This window comes from Diachasma alloeum, unplaced genomic scaffold (assembly GCF_001412515.2).
Source record: "Diachasma alloeum isolate Michigan unplaced genomic scaffold, Dall2.0 Dall_scaffold_00663, whole genome shotgun sequence".
NCBI lineage: Eukaryota > Metazoa > Arthropoda > Insecta > Hymenoptera > Braconidae > Diachasma > Diachasma alloeum.
In genome coordinates, this window is record NW_021680795.1 from 193,918 (window position 1) to 209,462 (window position 15,545).

Below are 15,545 nucleotides of genomic sequence, written 5' to 3' on the forward strand. Positions count from 1 at the left end.
TCGTGGCTTTCGGGCTGTGGTCTTTGAGGTCTCGCTGACTGACTGGTACGCCTTCTATAAGAATATTTTTCCCCCTAGACCGGAGGAGAGGTATACTTTTTACGGTGTTTTTGATAAAGATTTGGATGGCGAAATTACTGCGGGTGAGATTATGAAATGTTTAAATAAATGTTAGTCCGGGAAAGCTGCGGGTAACGACGAGATTTCAAACGATTTTCTGAGAGCTCTCCCTGGGAACTGGATATTTTTTTCTTACAGTTTTTTTCAACAAAATCCTTGTTTCAGAAATTATTCCTCCCTCCTGGGGCGAGGTCCTTATGTCTATGCTGCACAAGGCAGGAGACAAAACGAATCCATCCAACTATCGTGGAATTGCTTTGATTAATTGCGTTGCTAAACTGTTTACAATGGTTATTCGAGATCGTCTAGAGGCATGGGTGTCGGAGCGCGGGATCATTCCGGAGCATCAGGCAGGTTTTGTCAGGAACATGGGGTATATTGATAATATCTTTACCCTTTTTTCTGCTATTCAGCTTCAGCTCAGGCTGAGTGGCCGGAAAGTCTACGCTTTATTCGTAGACTTCAAGCGTGCCTTCGATTCTGTCAATCATAAAAATTTATGGCTTCGGCTCTACCAGCTGGGTTATAGCGCAAAATTCATTAGAATCCTCAAGAACATTTATGACCTGGCGCGTCTACGAGTAAGGCAAGGACCGGAGTTCTCTGAGAGCATTGAGATTACGGAAGGCCTCCTTCAGGGGGAGATCCTGAGCCCTCTACTTTTTATTTTGTATATTGCCGATGTTGAAGATTTTTGTCTTAGTGGAGGGGGTAGGGGTATCCCTCTTGACGGCCAACGTGACATTACTGTCTAACGCAATATCAATATCTTTAAAGAGTACGCGGACCTCAAAGAGCTCACAGTCAACTTAGCTAAAACTCAAATGTTACTTTGCAAGAATGGCCGTAGAGCAGCCAGGAACCCTTCTATAAAATTTGGTCTGGATGATATAGTGTTCGTCAAGGAGTATAAATACTTGGGTGTGCACTTCACAAATTCAATATTTGGTCCCCAAACTGCAAAAAAGATTTCACAGAAAGCAAGGATCGCTTGTGGGTCAGTTCTGAAAATTCTTACTAAAATCAAATCCGACTCTTTCCCTAGCAATTTGAAAATTTACGACAGTATTGTCACTGCCACGTTGTTATATGGTTTACCTCTTTGGGGGCTCAAATATGTTGCGATTCTCGAGACGACGCAAATTTATTATTTCAAAAAACTATTCAGACTTCCCAGATGTACGCCCAATTATTTGGTCAGATTGGAACTATCAGTTGCCCCGGTTGAAGTGAAGGTGGTCTCTCTGACGCTTGGCTGGATTATTAAAGTTTTCAAGATGGAGAAGTCTATGTAAATAGGCAGTTATGTAAATAAATAAAAATAAATAAATATGTAGAAAAATTATTTCATCCGTTTGAATAAACCTCTTCCAATTCCGCGACGTGATTTCGCTGCAAAAAAATCCTAAAATTCATGAATTTGGTTGAATTGACTGTTGATTACGTGAACTCTCGGAAGTTGGCTTCGTATATATTTCGAATCCCCTGAAATTTATTCAATAAGCACATGGTTATTTTTGCAAAGACTCACGGTTATGGAAATAAACTGTGAGGAGGTTTTTAATGAATTTCTCAGTTGGGATTGATATTGGTCGCCGGTTGAAAGGAAAATCTGGAATTACCATTGGGTGGTTGAAACGTTGAATATGAGGTATTTTCTCTCTATCATCCAGCGTAAAATTGGCTTACATTCACTATTTTATTTTATTTTTTATTCGGAGGGTCCCCAAAGACCCCAGGATGACCGTTTCATGCCCCTCATCGTTTATGCGGCTTCTGGACTGTTTCATTGGTCATGCAAATTTACTTTCCAACTTGACTCCCCTCCTGACACGGAATTTTCATCGGCTGGAATCATCCCTGAATTTTTTTTATCGTGTGTGTGTCACTAGCTTTATTTCTTATTGTCAAATTAATTTTCTACGCAAAAAATTACAATAAATCAAGTTTCTGAAATAAATTTTCTCGTCTCGTTATGTCTCTCGTCTCGTTTGTCTCGTCTCGTCTCGTTTCTCTCGTGTCTCGCGGCATCACTATACAATAGAAAGAGGGCTGGAAATATTCTTTAGTTGACAAGTTCTGTATTTTGATAACTTTATCCCAGAGAATTGATGCTAGATAGGGAAGAAACAGAAAAATTCATAAAAGTCAAGCGGGAGAGATAAGTGGAGCGAGTGGAGAGACGACTAGAGTGATGATAGGAGGTAACCGCAAGGGGCAAATGGAGAGAATACAAACCTTAATTACAAGATTTCGAGACCCTAGCCGTCGACTGACTTGTCTTTTGCGTTTGAATCTCCCTGCACGTCTCCCCATTTGACCCTTCTAGGAATTCACTTTTCTCACCCGTTTGACCTTTGTAATCTCAACCCTTCTGCTTGACCCTTGTCATCACTCCACATTCGTTCCATCAAAACCCTTCTGAACTGGCTAGATCTCTTAGCTCTCACTTGCACTGCAGCGGCGCCCTATAGGTTGAGTAGTTGGCGGTGGCGTGCCGCTCTACGCGCCAGTTCAGGAGGGTTAACAGAAGAATTTCGGAGGGTAACCCATGAGCAACTTCAGGATTGAACTGTCTTCTCTAACAGTTCGCAATTTCCTTAGAAACGTCGAGAAAATGTAAAAACTCACTCGATTCAGTCTGTTACGTTTGTGCACAATTCATCCCTACATCACAGAGGAGAAATATCACCCCTGCTGTGAACAAAGCCTATCAGATCGTGTTCAGCCGATCCATGTGTAACCAGGACAAACGCTGGACTCCATCAATGTGCTGCTGCTCTTGTCGCATCCTGCTACAGGTATCAGTAAAAACCAGGGAGATAAAACTTGCGTTCAACGTCCCAGCGATATGGAGAGAACAATATGATCACATCACAGACTGTTATTTTTGCTTGACAAACACATACGGATATTTTCGTAAAAATAAGAAGACTCCAATATCCAACCGTAAAATCATTGGATCCATCATCATTTTCGGCGATGGTACCTGTACTTCAAGGGATGAATGATACAACATCGGTGGACACGCCTGTTGCTGCAGAAGCACCTGTGTGCACCGACCCAGACGACACAGAAGACATTTCCAAAGACGAAAATTACATAGAAGAAGTACCACCGGTGTTAGTGAAACCAGGTCTCATGACTTGAACCTCACGAAGGGAAAATCGGAGTACATGGGTTCGGTTCTCAAAGTATTCAACGTCTTAGAACCTAGGGTTACTACCAGCCATTTCCGTCATCGAGATCAGACCTTTCGTGAGTATTTCGTGGAAGAGAAAGAGCTTTTCTATTACTCCAATGTGGATGGCCTTATGAAAAGTCTGGGGCATGATCATCATCCAGAGGCTTGGCGCCTCCTCATCGATTCCTCTCGCACCAGTTTAAAGGCTGTACTCCTTCACATTGGTAATATTCACCCTTCTGTGCCTGTTGCGTACTCTACGTCATTGGGAGAGAACCATGCAAACGTGCAACTCCTCCTTGATAAGATTCAGTACAGGGAATACAAGTGGCTCATCTGTGCTGATCTGAAGATGGTCACACTCGTCATGGGGATGCAACTGGGATTCACAAAATACAGCTGCTTTCTATGCTATTGGGACAGTCGGGACAGAGAGAGCCATTATCAAACTAAAGAATGGCCGCGACGCGATGAATTCATCCCTGGTAATCGGAATATTGTTGGGCGACTCACTGAATCAGAGAAAATCTGTTTACCTCCTTTGCACATAAAACTTGGACTCATATCGAGCTTAGTGAAAAGACTCCAGAAGGGCGAACCGGCATTTGCCTACTTAAAAACTCTTGAGTGACACCAAAATTAAAGCCGAAGTTTTTATTGGCCCACAAATCCGCAAGTTAATTGCAAAATATAAAGATTTCGAGAAAACCCTGAATCAGATTGAGCTGAAAACATGGCGCTCATTGAAGAAGGTCTTGTCTAAGTTCCTTGAAAGCCGTCGTTCACTACACTACGGAGGAATTGTGCAACAGATGCTTGTGAATTTTCAGCAAATGGGGATTAACATGTCTCTGAAAATTCACTTCTTACATTCTCATCTAGATTTTTTTTCGGAGAAGCTAGTCGACGTCAGCGATGAACATGGAGAACGATTCCACCAGGACATCGCGACAATGGAAAAGCGATATCAAGGAAAGTCCATACTCCATACGTTGGGAGATTATTGCTGGAGTTTAATGAGCGATGATGATACGGAGCACAAACGCAAATCTTACAGGATCTCTTTTCAGAACGCAGAAACTGTAAAACGACGAAAAACTTGTTGATGCCAATTTTTCATATTCAATGTTCAAAACTCGTTTTTTCTTCTTCTGTGATTAAATGCAAAACCCCTTTGCTCAACTCTTATCCTTGACTTTACTCTTATTCTTTACTCTGATGCTTACTTTTACTTTTATTTATGCTTTACAGCTAGTTTTGAAACTTCACCCTGAAGTACTCTAAAATTCTATCCTGATGGTATACTAGCATTCATCACTCTGATGCAATTTTGATGAATTTTGATGGGTTACCGTGAATACCCGAGGGTTCATTTGATGAAATACATACAAAAGTATTCATTTCTTTATGAGAGAATTTATTTTCAAAATATAACGTTAATTTCTCGAGTAATAAATTAAATTACATACAAAAAATGAAGTTAGGGACATACAAACTATGAATAGAAATCCCAAAATAGATACTGTTGATAGAAATTAGATTCAGAAAAAGGGAAAATGTGGGAAGTAAGTCGGCATGTCTGCTGAACCAATCCAGGGGATATAAACTATGAGGGACATGGAACTGTCATCCTGGGGGCTTCGTGGGTCCTCATCGTGTTTATGGAGTAAGACCATATGATGAATAAAATAGTAAATGGACGCAAATGTGGGTGTGAGGAATTCACCAATAGGTGATAGAAAGAAAATACCTTGCATTTCACGTTTCAGCCTCCCAACGGTAGTTCCCGGATTCACAATTTTCCTCTTAAAAGGCAGCCTATATCACTTTAAACTGAGAAGTCCACTGAAAAACCTTCTCACAGTTCATTTTTATAACCTTGAGCCTTTGAAAAAATAACCACGTGCTTATTGAATAAATTCCAGGAGGTTAGACATATATACGAAGCCAACTTCCGAGAGTTCACATAATCAACAGTTAACCAAATTTAATAATTTTAGGATTTTTTTTGGAAGCGGTTTATTTTAACGGATAAAATAATTTTTCACCTATACTCTGCTATTTTTTTCCAGTCAATTCTGTCGAAAATTCATTAAATTAGAATTTTTTGAAAAAGTTCATTTTTGACAAATTTCACAATTTTAACATTTTTTTTCTCTAAAACCTGACGTTCTAGAGGAAATTTGCAAAAACCGTTGGATTCAGCGTTCAAGAATGTATAAGTAGTGTAAATTTTATCTTTGGTAAAAACTTGACCTTATTTTGTTGTACCGTGCTATTAACAGGTAACATACTGAACAGATGAGAAAAACATTTGAAAGGTTGGACGATATTGAAGTATAAGTTTGTGCCTCGAGATATTTTTTAATATTGTTTTATCACAAAATTGGATACACACGATGTAAATAGTTCGGTTATCACCGTTCCATATAACACAAATCACGAGACGAGGATAGGGACATTTGTGAAACGTGCACGGGGACAAGTGAACGAGCGTAGGGACATAGGACTTTCAACATTTATGAACGATTATTTATTGAAAAATAATAATTATCATGATTAATATAAGTGAATTCCAATTCTGAAGATTTTTCCCTTCTGATATCTCATTATGGTAGAAATATTGGACTGATGATGTGTTCACTTTAGCTAGACGAGCGTAAAAATTGTATTAGTCTTTCGTTTCGCTTCTCGGATCTTGAACGAAACGAAATAATAACGTTATTACGAGAAACGAAATTGGAAATGAAATTTGAATAACTTTATGGCGGGAATCGAAACTGGGATCGAAACCAGTGGCCGAGTAATCACTAAATTTGGAAAAAAAAGTTGTAAATCAAGAGACCCTATAAGCCTATGCATTCGGATATGAATATATGTTGGAAATAACAAATAATAACAATACTTGAATGCATCCTGGAGAGAAGGGAAAAGTGGATGTATCCGAGTGTTTTTATTATGGTTTATTTTCAACAATAATTGACATTCGACTGCATCGACTCATAAGGCCTCTTGATTTCTCACCTCCTTTGGAAATCTGGCGAGATGGTATTTTTCAAAATAATTGTACAATTTTGTGTTTGTTTTCATGAAATTGTTAACGAAAAAAAAAATTTCATTGCGTTTCCTCGAATTGAATTATGGAGCTCCATTTAGCGAGGTAGGAGTACGGTAGACTCTGTTGCGCAATCACTCGACCAAAGATACTACCGCATCTGCTGATAACGTTATTGTCAGATGCAAAAGGTGGAAATGAAATTCGGGCTGCATATGTCCTGGAAATTGAAGCAGAAATAAAACACGGTTTTGGAAATGACCATAGAGGTTGCCGGTTTTAAAGATGAATGACTCGAGTATTAGTCCCCCAAATATAAGTACATACGTATGGATTAGATGATCATTATAAGTCGACATCCACATGAAAAGGGGCCACTTTATCGATTCTAGTTACCAAGATATTTACGTTTTTGTGTCAGCAACTCCCATTGGCTCCAATGTTGAATTGTTTTTTCCATCTTCTCGAATGAACGATCCTCGAGGGCTCCGACTTCACCTCGAAGACTGCCCAGCAAACTAAGCGAAACAAACTTCTCCTAATCGCTCTGCAATAGTGCAGAGAGCCTATAATGAGGACAACCAATTATACTCTGGAGCCTCGGTTCAGTTGACGTAGCTCAAACAGGAGTGGTTCATACTTGAGACGCTTGTCCTCTTCTTTAGATGTTATATTGCTTTCAGCCAGAGCTGAGAACTCAACGACATAGATGATTTTGTCATCGAAATCAAAGAGGACAATGTCAGGTTTAGTTGCAGCGATAAGCCTGACAGTCCCGAATGAGAAGTTCCAATAGATCTTACACCTCTCATTCACGACGACGGACTCAATATCTCCTCGAACGTAATGGAGCACCGGCGTTCAGTCTATTCCATAAGAGTACCGCAAATGATAGTACAGTACTCTCAAAGCCGCATTATGACGATGAATATAACTCGTAATCGCAAATGGCGGACAAGACGATAAAAGACGCGTTAGAGTTTCCGGGGACTGTCTACAAGCTCGACATCGAGTATCTGCAACTTACAACCCCATAATGCGACTCCGACAGACCAGGGGGTTTATAACGCCGTCCTGACACACGCATATGAAACTCTCCGTTTCGGACATCAAGTTAACAGACTTCAAGCAAGAGAAAGTCAGCTGCACGGACAGACCCTGCTTTTCCACATGACGAAAGAATATGCCATGCATGGGCTTGTCAACGTGCTGACGGAGCAAGGTGGACTGCTCCGCCTCCTTGATGGCCGCTCTCCGCCGAGACTTGGTCATGCTGACCAGTGAATCGCGAGGCAACTGACCATCTCGACCACGACGAAACTCCAGACCGAGGGAATCTGCTGGGGTATCTGCTGCCTTATACAGAAAGGCCCGCACCCCATGCAGTTCATGATCATGAACGAACTCCAAATGCGGATCCAAACCATCGAGATACGCGGTAGCGTATCGGATAAGTACACGTTTTATACGACTCCAACCGAGAGCTACCAAGTATCTATACACCACACAACTTCCCCTTCCACTACCTCCAATCCATTTTTTTTATTAATAAATTTACGCGATCATTTAGACGAAAACTGGTCTTAGTTACATCATATAAATCGCATATCAGCTTTCCACTGATGCAATTATCGGTTTAATTAGTTGAATATTAACGAAGATATGCACATAGCAACGAGCTATCATACACATTTCTCGCGTTTCAATTATCCCCAATAACTAACGGGTTACACTTGAGCCACTGAGTTGGCAGCGCGACTCGAATTCTCATTTTTCGCGTTCAGCGATTGCCAACAGTGTAGTGTAATACACGGGTGCAATCGTCGTTGAATTATACTATATCTCGATCATGCGATATCGTGATTGGCCATTGGCTAGTTAATATGGCGGTGATCTAGGGACCCTACGCAACACTATACATTAATCTCGTGCAGTGAAGTGTTGGCATAGACATAGTATAGTACCTAGACAGCGCATGTGAGAGGCAAGCTGTCTACGTTTAGCCAGAGAGAGAAACAAAACCGGTCCCAACCTATCCTTGTTCAGCACCACCTATATTCAGTATACCTATAGTTCAGTGCTTTTAACCCATCAACATGGCCGACAACGACGCCAACAACCCAGCTCCGGCATTTGCCCAGGATGACGACGATCTGGTAAGTTTCTAAATATTAATTAATGTATTAAATTATCCGCGTTAATATTTGGAGCAGATTCGGTCATCTACTTTGTTTATTGGACATGTTTTTAGGGGGCGAATTCACTTTGTGTTCGACCATGATTTTTGAGTTTTGTTTGTTAGAATGTGAGAGGGAAAATTGCGTGAATTATTTCCGAAAAATCGTAAAAAAATAAAATATCGGTCTTAAATTGATAAAATAAAATTAGTAACTGTGGGGATTAATAATTTAAGAGTGAAGTTCAGTGTGAAATCGTGTATCATGATTCGATTGGAAATTAGTTTTTGATGAATAATCTCTGAATCGACACGAGATAGTGAAATTTTTGTTAAGATATTTTTTGTAGATCTCATTTCATTCTACAAAAAATGTTGTATCAAAAATTACGCCATCTCGTCCATATTCTGAGATATTCTCCAACAAGTGATCTCTAATCACCATCAACTCATCCTGTTTTTCCACCTAGATAGTAAACATAACCTCCAAGCTTCCAAGACTTCTACTAACAAAATCATTAAAGATATTTTCATTACACCATTTAGATACTGAAATTCAGTAGAGAAGTGATTAATAAGCGTAAGTTCAACCCCAGGCTGAGTTTTTAATGAATAATCTTCATTAGATTTGGAGATATCCATCAAAAACACAGCCTGGAATTAAACTTATGCTCGTTCATGACGTCGTTACTGAATTTTAATATTTGAATATTGTAATGAAAATATCTTTTATGATGAATGATTTTGTTTGACGAATATCTTGGAATCTGGATGAGATTGCGAAATTTTTGTATAGACCTTGTTTGAAACGCAGCTAGACATCAACTACTTCAATTAACTATTTCGGAAATCTCCGTGAACGTTCGGGTCAACGGTCAGCGAGCCACTGACCCGGAAGAGTCACCCACCAGTCAGTATTATTCGAGGCATGGTCTAAGTTAGTCAAATTCACGCATTTAAGCAAAATTACTTTGAGTTCAGTACATCAACCAATTTCATTTGTTCAGTTACAATTCAATTGTGTTCAACAAATTATCAATTTACTTCACAGACAATTATCAATTAGTTAACCAGATCTTCAACAGTGTACATAAAAACCGTGACTTTGGTGCTTCTAGCACGCAATAAATTTAGTGGTTTTATAAAACATTTTGATCAGTTATTCACCGGCTCGACTCTCTTCCACTAATCCCACGCCTAACCTGCATCCACCCAAAATTCAGATTCCTCACCAAACACTGGTCCTTCGAGCCGGATCGCGGGTTTTGTGCGTCGATTAGTGTCGGGCAAAAAAGAGACGCGTCGTGTGACGCCATTTTGGGGTTCACACGACCAAGTTCAGAACGTTTGAGTGCGACGCCTAAAAGTGTAAACAAAGATCATCAACAAGACACCCAATAGCTCAAGGGCGTCAATAAGGNACAAATTATCAATTTACTTCACAGACACTAATCAATTAGTTAACCAGATCTTCAACAGTGTACATAAAAACCGTGACTTTGGTGCTTCTAGCACGCAATAAATTTAGTGGTTTTATAAAACATTTTGATCAGTTATTCACCGGCTCGACTCTCTTCCACTAATCCCACGCCTAACCTGCATCCACCCAAAATTCAGATTCCTCACCAAACACTGGTCCTTCGAGCCGGATCGCGGGTTTTGTGCGTCGATTAGTGTCGGGCAAAAAAGAGACGCGTCGTGTGACGCCATTTTGGGGTTCACACGACCAAGTTCAGAACGTTTGAGTGCGACGCCTAAAAGTGTAAACAAAGATCATCAACAAGACACCCAATAGCTCAAGGGCGTCAATAAGGTCCGACAACATTCGGGAGTGATCGGGCATCACCGCAGCGATTCACCAGCAGAAGCCACTCCCACCGAAGCATCGTGTGTCGCGCCATTTTGCCAATCACCAGCGCCAGCAGAGATCACCAGAGTCGGTAACGTAGCAGTCAGTATGTTACCTACATTGATAACCTCTGACCCGTTACCATGTCGAGCACCAACACGGTTATCGACAAGGATGACGAACTCAATGAAGAGCGGGATCAGTCCCTCTTCGAGTCACTCAACAGACAATCATCAGGACAATCAACTCAAGAGGATCGGATTGAAAACATTCGGTGGTAAACCTGAGCAGTGGAAGGAATTCAGTGACCTTTTCCAGTCACTGGTTGCGCAGAAGATCTCAATCCCTCCAGTGCAGAAGCTGGTCAGGTTAAAAGAATGCCTAAAGGGACCAGCAGCAGCATTAATTTCCACCTTCACCGCCACGTCCGAAAATTACGAGAAGGCGTGGCAGAAGCTGAGGAGGAAATACGAAGACCCAAGGCTCGTCGCTCAGACACTTTTCAACAGGATCCTCAACCTCCCCAAGATCACCAAGGTTACCTCAGAGAAACTCACCGCCAACACAGCAGCAGCCTCGGAGACCTTGGATCAGCTCCAGGAGGTTGAAGGCCTATCTCAGGAGAACCTCGTTGAACAGCTGATAGCACATGTTCTCAGACAATCACTGGATGAGGAGACATTAAAGCAATGGGAACTCAAACTTGGAGACTCCAAGGATTTCCCAAGCCTTCAGGAATTTGCTACCTTCATCGAGTCTTGCGCCAGGGGAATCAGCGCAGGAAAATCTTTTCATTCATCACAGGAACTCAACGCAAAGAAGAAGAAATCATCGATGAAAAAGAGTTCGTACGCAGCAGCCAGTCAACAACCTCAGGAGGAAAAGAATCCCGATAGACCTCTCCCACGAACTTGCTGCGCATGTTGCAATGAGAGGCACTTTATCTCAGACTGTCCCAAATTCAACCAGATGACACCACAAAAGAGGAACGAGTTTGTGGTCGCCCATGGCCTCTGTTTCAACTGTCTGGGACCACACATCAAATCAAGGTGCACCTCCAAGAAGACATGTCACAAGTGCAATGGAAGTCACCACACGCTGATTCATGGCGGCAGCAGATATACCTCGGGATCAGAGCCTGCACAGCACACACCAGTCCCATCAACGAGTCAACTCACTGCTCTCAGGCCAACAACCGACGTTTTGCCAAAGGAGAAAAACCTCAGTACATCAACAGCAGCAGTGAACATCAACAATCAGCAGATTAGTGAGAGGGCAGAGAACAATAGCCAGTCAGCAGAGTCTGATCAACAATCAGTGCTGTTAGCAACAGCAAAGGTACGAGTACAATCACCAAAGGGATTCAACATCGAAGCCAGAGCGTTAATTGACCAAGGCTCAGAGATCTCATTCATCTCCGATCAATTAGCGTGTCAACTACATCTTCAGAGAACATCAACAACACTGGAATCAATCGGAATTGGCGAGATTAATTCCGGAAACACGAAGGAAATGGTTTCGGTCATCATCGAGGCACTCAACGGGCAGAATGCAGTCAAGATCATCGCCCACATTCTAAAGAAACGGCAATATTGCCATCATTCCCCCATCATGCTCCCTGCAAGACCTCCACCTAGCCGATCCTCACTACTTAAGGCCTGGACAAATCGACATAATATTAGGGGCTGATAATTATGGGCGGATCATCATGGATGAAGTTGTCAAGTCTAACAAAACACAGGTAGTTGGCCAACGCACAGCATTTGGTTGGATACTATCGGGTCCAATCAACTGCACCGGTTGTTCTAAATGGGTCTCCTTATCAGCTGTAATGGAATCCACTAACGAACAACTACTAGAGCTTCTCCAGAAATTTTGGGTCCAGGAAGAGCTGCCAATTCACAAAGCAGAAGATTCAGAGCTATCACCAGAGGAAATGGAGTGTGAAGAACACTTCAAATAGACCCACAGTAGAGACGACACCGGACGCTATATAATCAGGCTTCCTTTGAAGACAGCACCAGAGGCGCTCGGCGAGTCGAGAAACAAGGCCTCACGTCAACTACAGTCAGTCATCAGCAGACTCAACAAGAATGAGGCATATTCCCACTTGTACAAGGAGTTCATCACCGAGTACGAGCACTTGGGACATATGCAGAAGGCGCCGGATGCTCCAGAACCTAATCCAGTCTACTATCTTCCGCACCACGGGGTTCTGCGAGAGGATGCGGTCACCACGAAGCTGAGAGTCGTCTTCAACGGCTCCAGTGCAACTTCCTCAGGTATGTCACTAAACGATATATTACATTCTGGTGGAAAGTTGCAGGTTAACGCCATGGACGTCCTGACCTGGATGAGACGTCACAGACTCGTCTTTGGCACAGACATCGTGAAGATGTTCAGGCAGATTCGAGTTCACCAGGACGATTGGGACCTACAGAGAATCCTGTGGGTTGATGACAGTAACCAGCAGATCTCCTATCAACTCACCACAGTCACCTACGGTCTCAATTGTTCACCATGGCTATCATTGAGAGTCCTCCAACAACTAGCAGAGGATGAAGGGCGCCGTTTTCCCGTTGAGACAATCACCAGGGGTCGTTATGTCGATGACATATACGGCGGTGCTCAATCACCAGAGGACCTAAAGGAGATAGCAGTTCAACTACAGGGGCTATGCCAAGCAGGGGGCTTCGCTCTCCAGAAGTGGAGCAGTAATTGTCCAAAGGCGCTCCAAGAATTAGGTCTATCACCAGAATCAGCAGTTATCGAGTTTGAGGAATCAGTCACCAAGGTCCTTGGAATGTGTTGGCATCAATCATCCGACACATACAGGTATAAATCCAGAGACTTCAACTCGTCGACGATCACCAAGAGAGTTGTCTCATCAGAGATAGCCCAAATCTTGGACCCATTGGGATTCATCGCTCCAATCGTCATCAGAGGGAAGATTCTACTCCAAGAGCTGTGGAAGCTCAAAACGAATTGGGATGATCAGCTTCCAGATGAGTACATCAACGGCTGGAAATTATTTAGAAACGATGTCACCAGTCTAGACAGAGTAACTGTACCCAGATGGCTAAGACTCTCAACAGAAACAGCAGAAATTCAAATTCATGGATTCGCTGATGCCTCAACAGTCGCCATGAGTACAGTAGTCTACCTTCGCACCAAGAACTTCAACAATCAGACATCAACAGTCCAGATATGTGCGAAAACCAAGGTAGCACCCATCAAACAGATCACGATCCCACGTCTAGAGCTCACAGCAGCTCTTCTACTGACCCAGCTAGTGTCGTCAACGTGTCAGATGCTTCAACTCGCCAAAGACCAGGTAGAAATCCACCTCTGGTCAGATTCCTCAGCCACACTAGCATGGATCCGAAGCCACCCATCAAGATGGAAGGATTTTGTGCGCAATAGGGTCGCAAAAATCCAAGAAACTCTACCAACAGCCCACTGGAGACACATCAGGGGCACACAAAATCCAGCTGACTGCGCTTCCAGAGGAATATCACCGACAGAGTTAGCAGATCATCAACTGTGGTGGTCAGGGCTAGAATGGCTTAATAAGGATCCAGAGGATTGGCCACAATCAACTATAGACGCTCCAGTAATGGACACTCCAGAGGTGGCCAAGGAGTCGAGACCATCACCAACACACCCAGCTGTACCGAGAATTATCAAAATAGCAGAGATCCTCAACAGGTACAGCACGATGGCCAAACTCCTAGCAGTATCAGCGACAATCAACAGAGCCATCGACAGATTCAGCAGGCAGCCAGTGCCCCCGGGACCTGTGCTGACAACAGCAGAGCTCAACGACGCAAGATTATTCTGGGTAAAGGTAACACAGTCACAGTACTTTTCACCAGCAGTTCGATTGTTAGAGAGACCGTCAACTTCCAAGAAGTCACCCACTAGCCAGGCTGACTCCAACATTAGACGAGCAGACCATCATGAGACTTGGAGGACGGCTCAAAAATTCCTTGTTGAGCCCAGATGAAATTCACCCCATAATCTTGCCTCGACAGTCCAGATTCACCACGCTAGTGATAGAAGAAGCTCATCGCAGAACTCTCCACGGAGGGACTCAACTCACGCTAGCATATACCAGAGAGAACTACTGGATCATCGGAGGCAGAGGCACCGTCAGGGCGTATATCCTACGCTGTGCCGTCTGCACTAGACACCGAGGTAGACAGACTCAACAGCAGATGGGCCAGTTACCCTCAACAAGAATCTCACCAGCACGAGCATTTCTCCACACAGGGGTGGATTACGCCGGTCCATTCCCCATCCTCAAGTGGAGGCCCACGAACGCTTAACCAGGGAACGTTCACATCGCAGTTTCCGTGTGCTTCACCACCTCAGCCGTTCACCTAGAGCTAGTCAACCGACAGACGACTGAGGCCTTTATTGGAGCATATAAAAGGTTCACTGGAAGACGTGGAATCCCTATCATGTACAGTGACAATGCAATGACATTCGTTGGGGCATCAGACTTCCTTGAGAAGCTCTATCACCAAGAGTCCAGAGAAAATCAACGAATCCAGTCAGTACTTGCCTCCAATGGGACACAATGGAGTTTTTCACTGCCCAGGGCACCCCATTTCGGTGGCAAGTGGGAAGCAGCAGTAAAATCAACGAAACATCACCTGAAGAGAGTGCTGGGGCCATCAACACTGACGTATGAGGAACTCAACACCGTAATAATACAAATAGAGGCCTGTCTTAACTCCAGACCCATCTGTCAGATGTCAGATCATCCAGAAGACCTCCAGACGCTCACCCCAGGACATTTCATGGTGGGAGAGCCCCTTCAACTCATACCAAAACCATCACTCCTAGATAAGAACGTCAATAAAATCTAGAGATGGAACCTGGTGACCCAGATAACTCAACAGTTCTGGTCCAGGTGGTCCAGAGAGTGCCTTCAACGTTACCAGTCAATCTACAAGTGGAAAAGTCAACAAAAGAATATCAAGGTTGGCGACATGGTGCTGATGATGGATGACAATCATCCACCAGCCCAATGGCCAATCGCAAGAGTCATCGCAGCACGACCAGGAGCAGACGGGCTCACGAGGGTCGTGACAGTAAGAACAGCGAAAATCCAACCAGCCAGGCACATAGATGGGTCACCAGACCCACCCAACTT

General features: G+C 43.1%; 3 protein-coding genes across 3 annotated transcripts; all 3 read left to right on the forward strand.

The window, feature by feature from the left end:
• The first annotated feature begins 10,558 nt into the window (after nucleotides 1-10,558).
• Nucleotides 10,559-12,073, forward strand: LOC107044032. Its single transcript, XM_015265778.1, has one exon. It carries the CDS (start codon nucleotides 10,559-10,561, stop codon nucleotides 12,071-12,073), a length of 1,515 nt encoding a protein of 504 aa, XP_015121264.1.
• Nucleotides 12,074-12,092: 19 nt separating this feature from the next.
• On the forward strand, nucleotides 12,093-14,390 carry LOC107044033. Its single transcript, XM_015265779.1, has 2 exons — nucleotides 12,093-12,325; nucleotides 12,386-14,390. Exons 1-2 carry the CDS (start codon nucleotides 12,093-12,095, stop codon nucleotides 14,388-14,390), a joined length of 2,238 nt encoding a protein of 745 aa, XP_015121265.1.
• Nucleotides 14,391-14,847: 457 nt separating this feature from the next.
• LOC107044034 lies at nucleotides 14,848-15,258 on the forward strand. The gene has a single exon (XM_015265781.1). It carries the CDS (start codon nucleotides 14,848-14,850, stop codon nucleotides 15,256-15,258), a length of 411 nt encoding a protein of 136 aa, XP_015121267.1.
• Nucleotides 15,259-15,545: the final 287 nt, after the last annotated feature.

What these genes read in the sequence shown, in the direction of transcription:
- LOC107044032 (XM_015265778.1), top strand. Translation starts at nt 10,559, where the DNA reads ATGACGAACTCAATGAAGAGCGGGATCAGTCCCTCTTCGAGTCACTCA.
- LOC107044033 (XM_015265779.1), top strand. Translation starts at nt 12,093, where the DNA reads ATGGATGAAGTTGTCAAGTCTAACAAAACACAGGTAGTTGGCCAACGC. An exon ending in CTATCACCAGAGGAAATGGA is followed by an intron (nt 12,326 to 12,385) that starts GTGTGAAGAACA and finishes CTATATAATCAG; the next exon opens with GCTTCCTTTGAAGACAGCAC.
- LOC107044034 (XM_015265781.1), top strand. Translation starts at nt 14,848, where the DNA reads ATGTACAGTGACAATGCAATGACATTCGTTGGGGCATCAGACTTCCTT.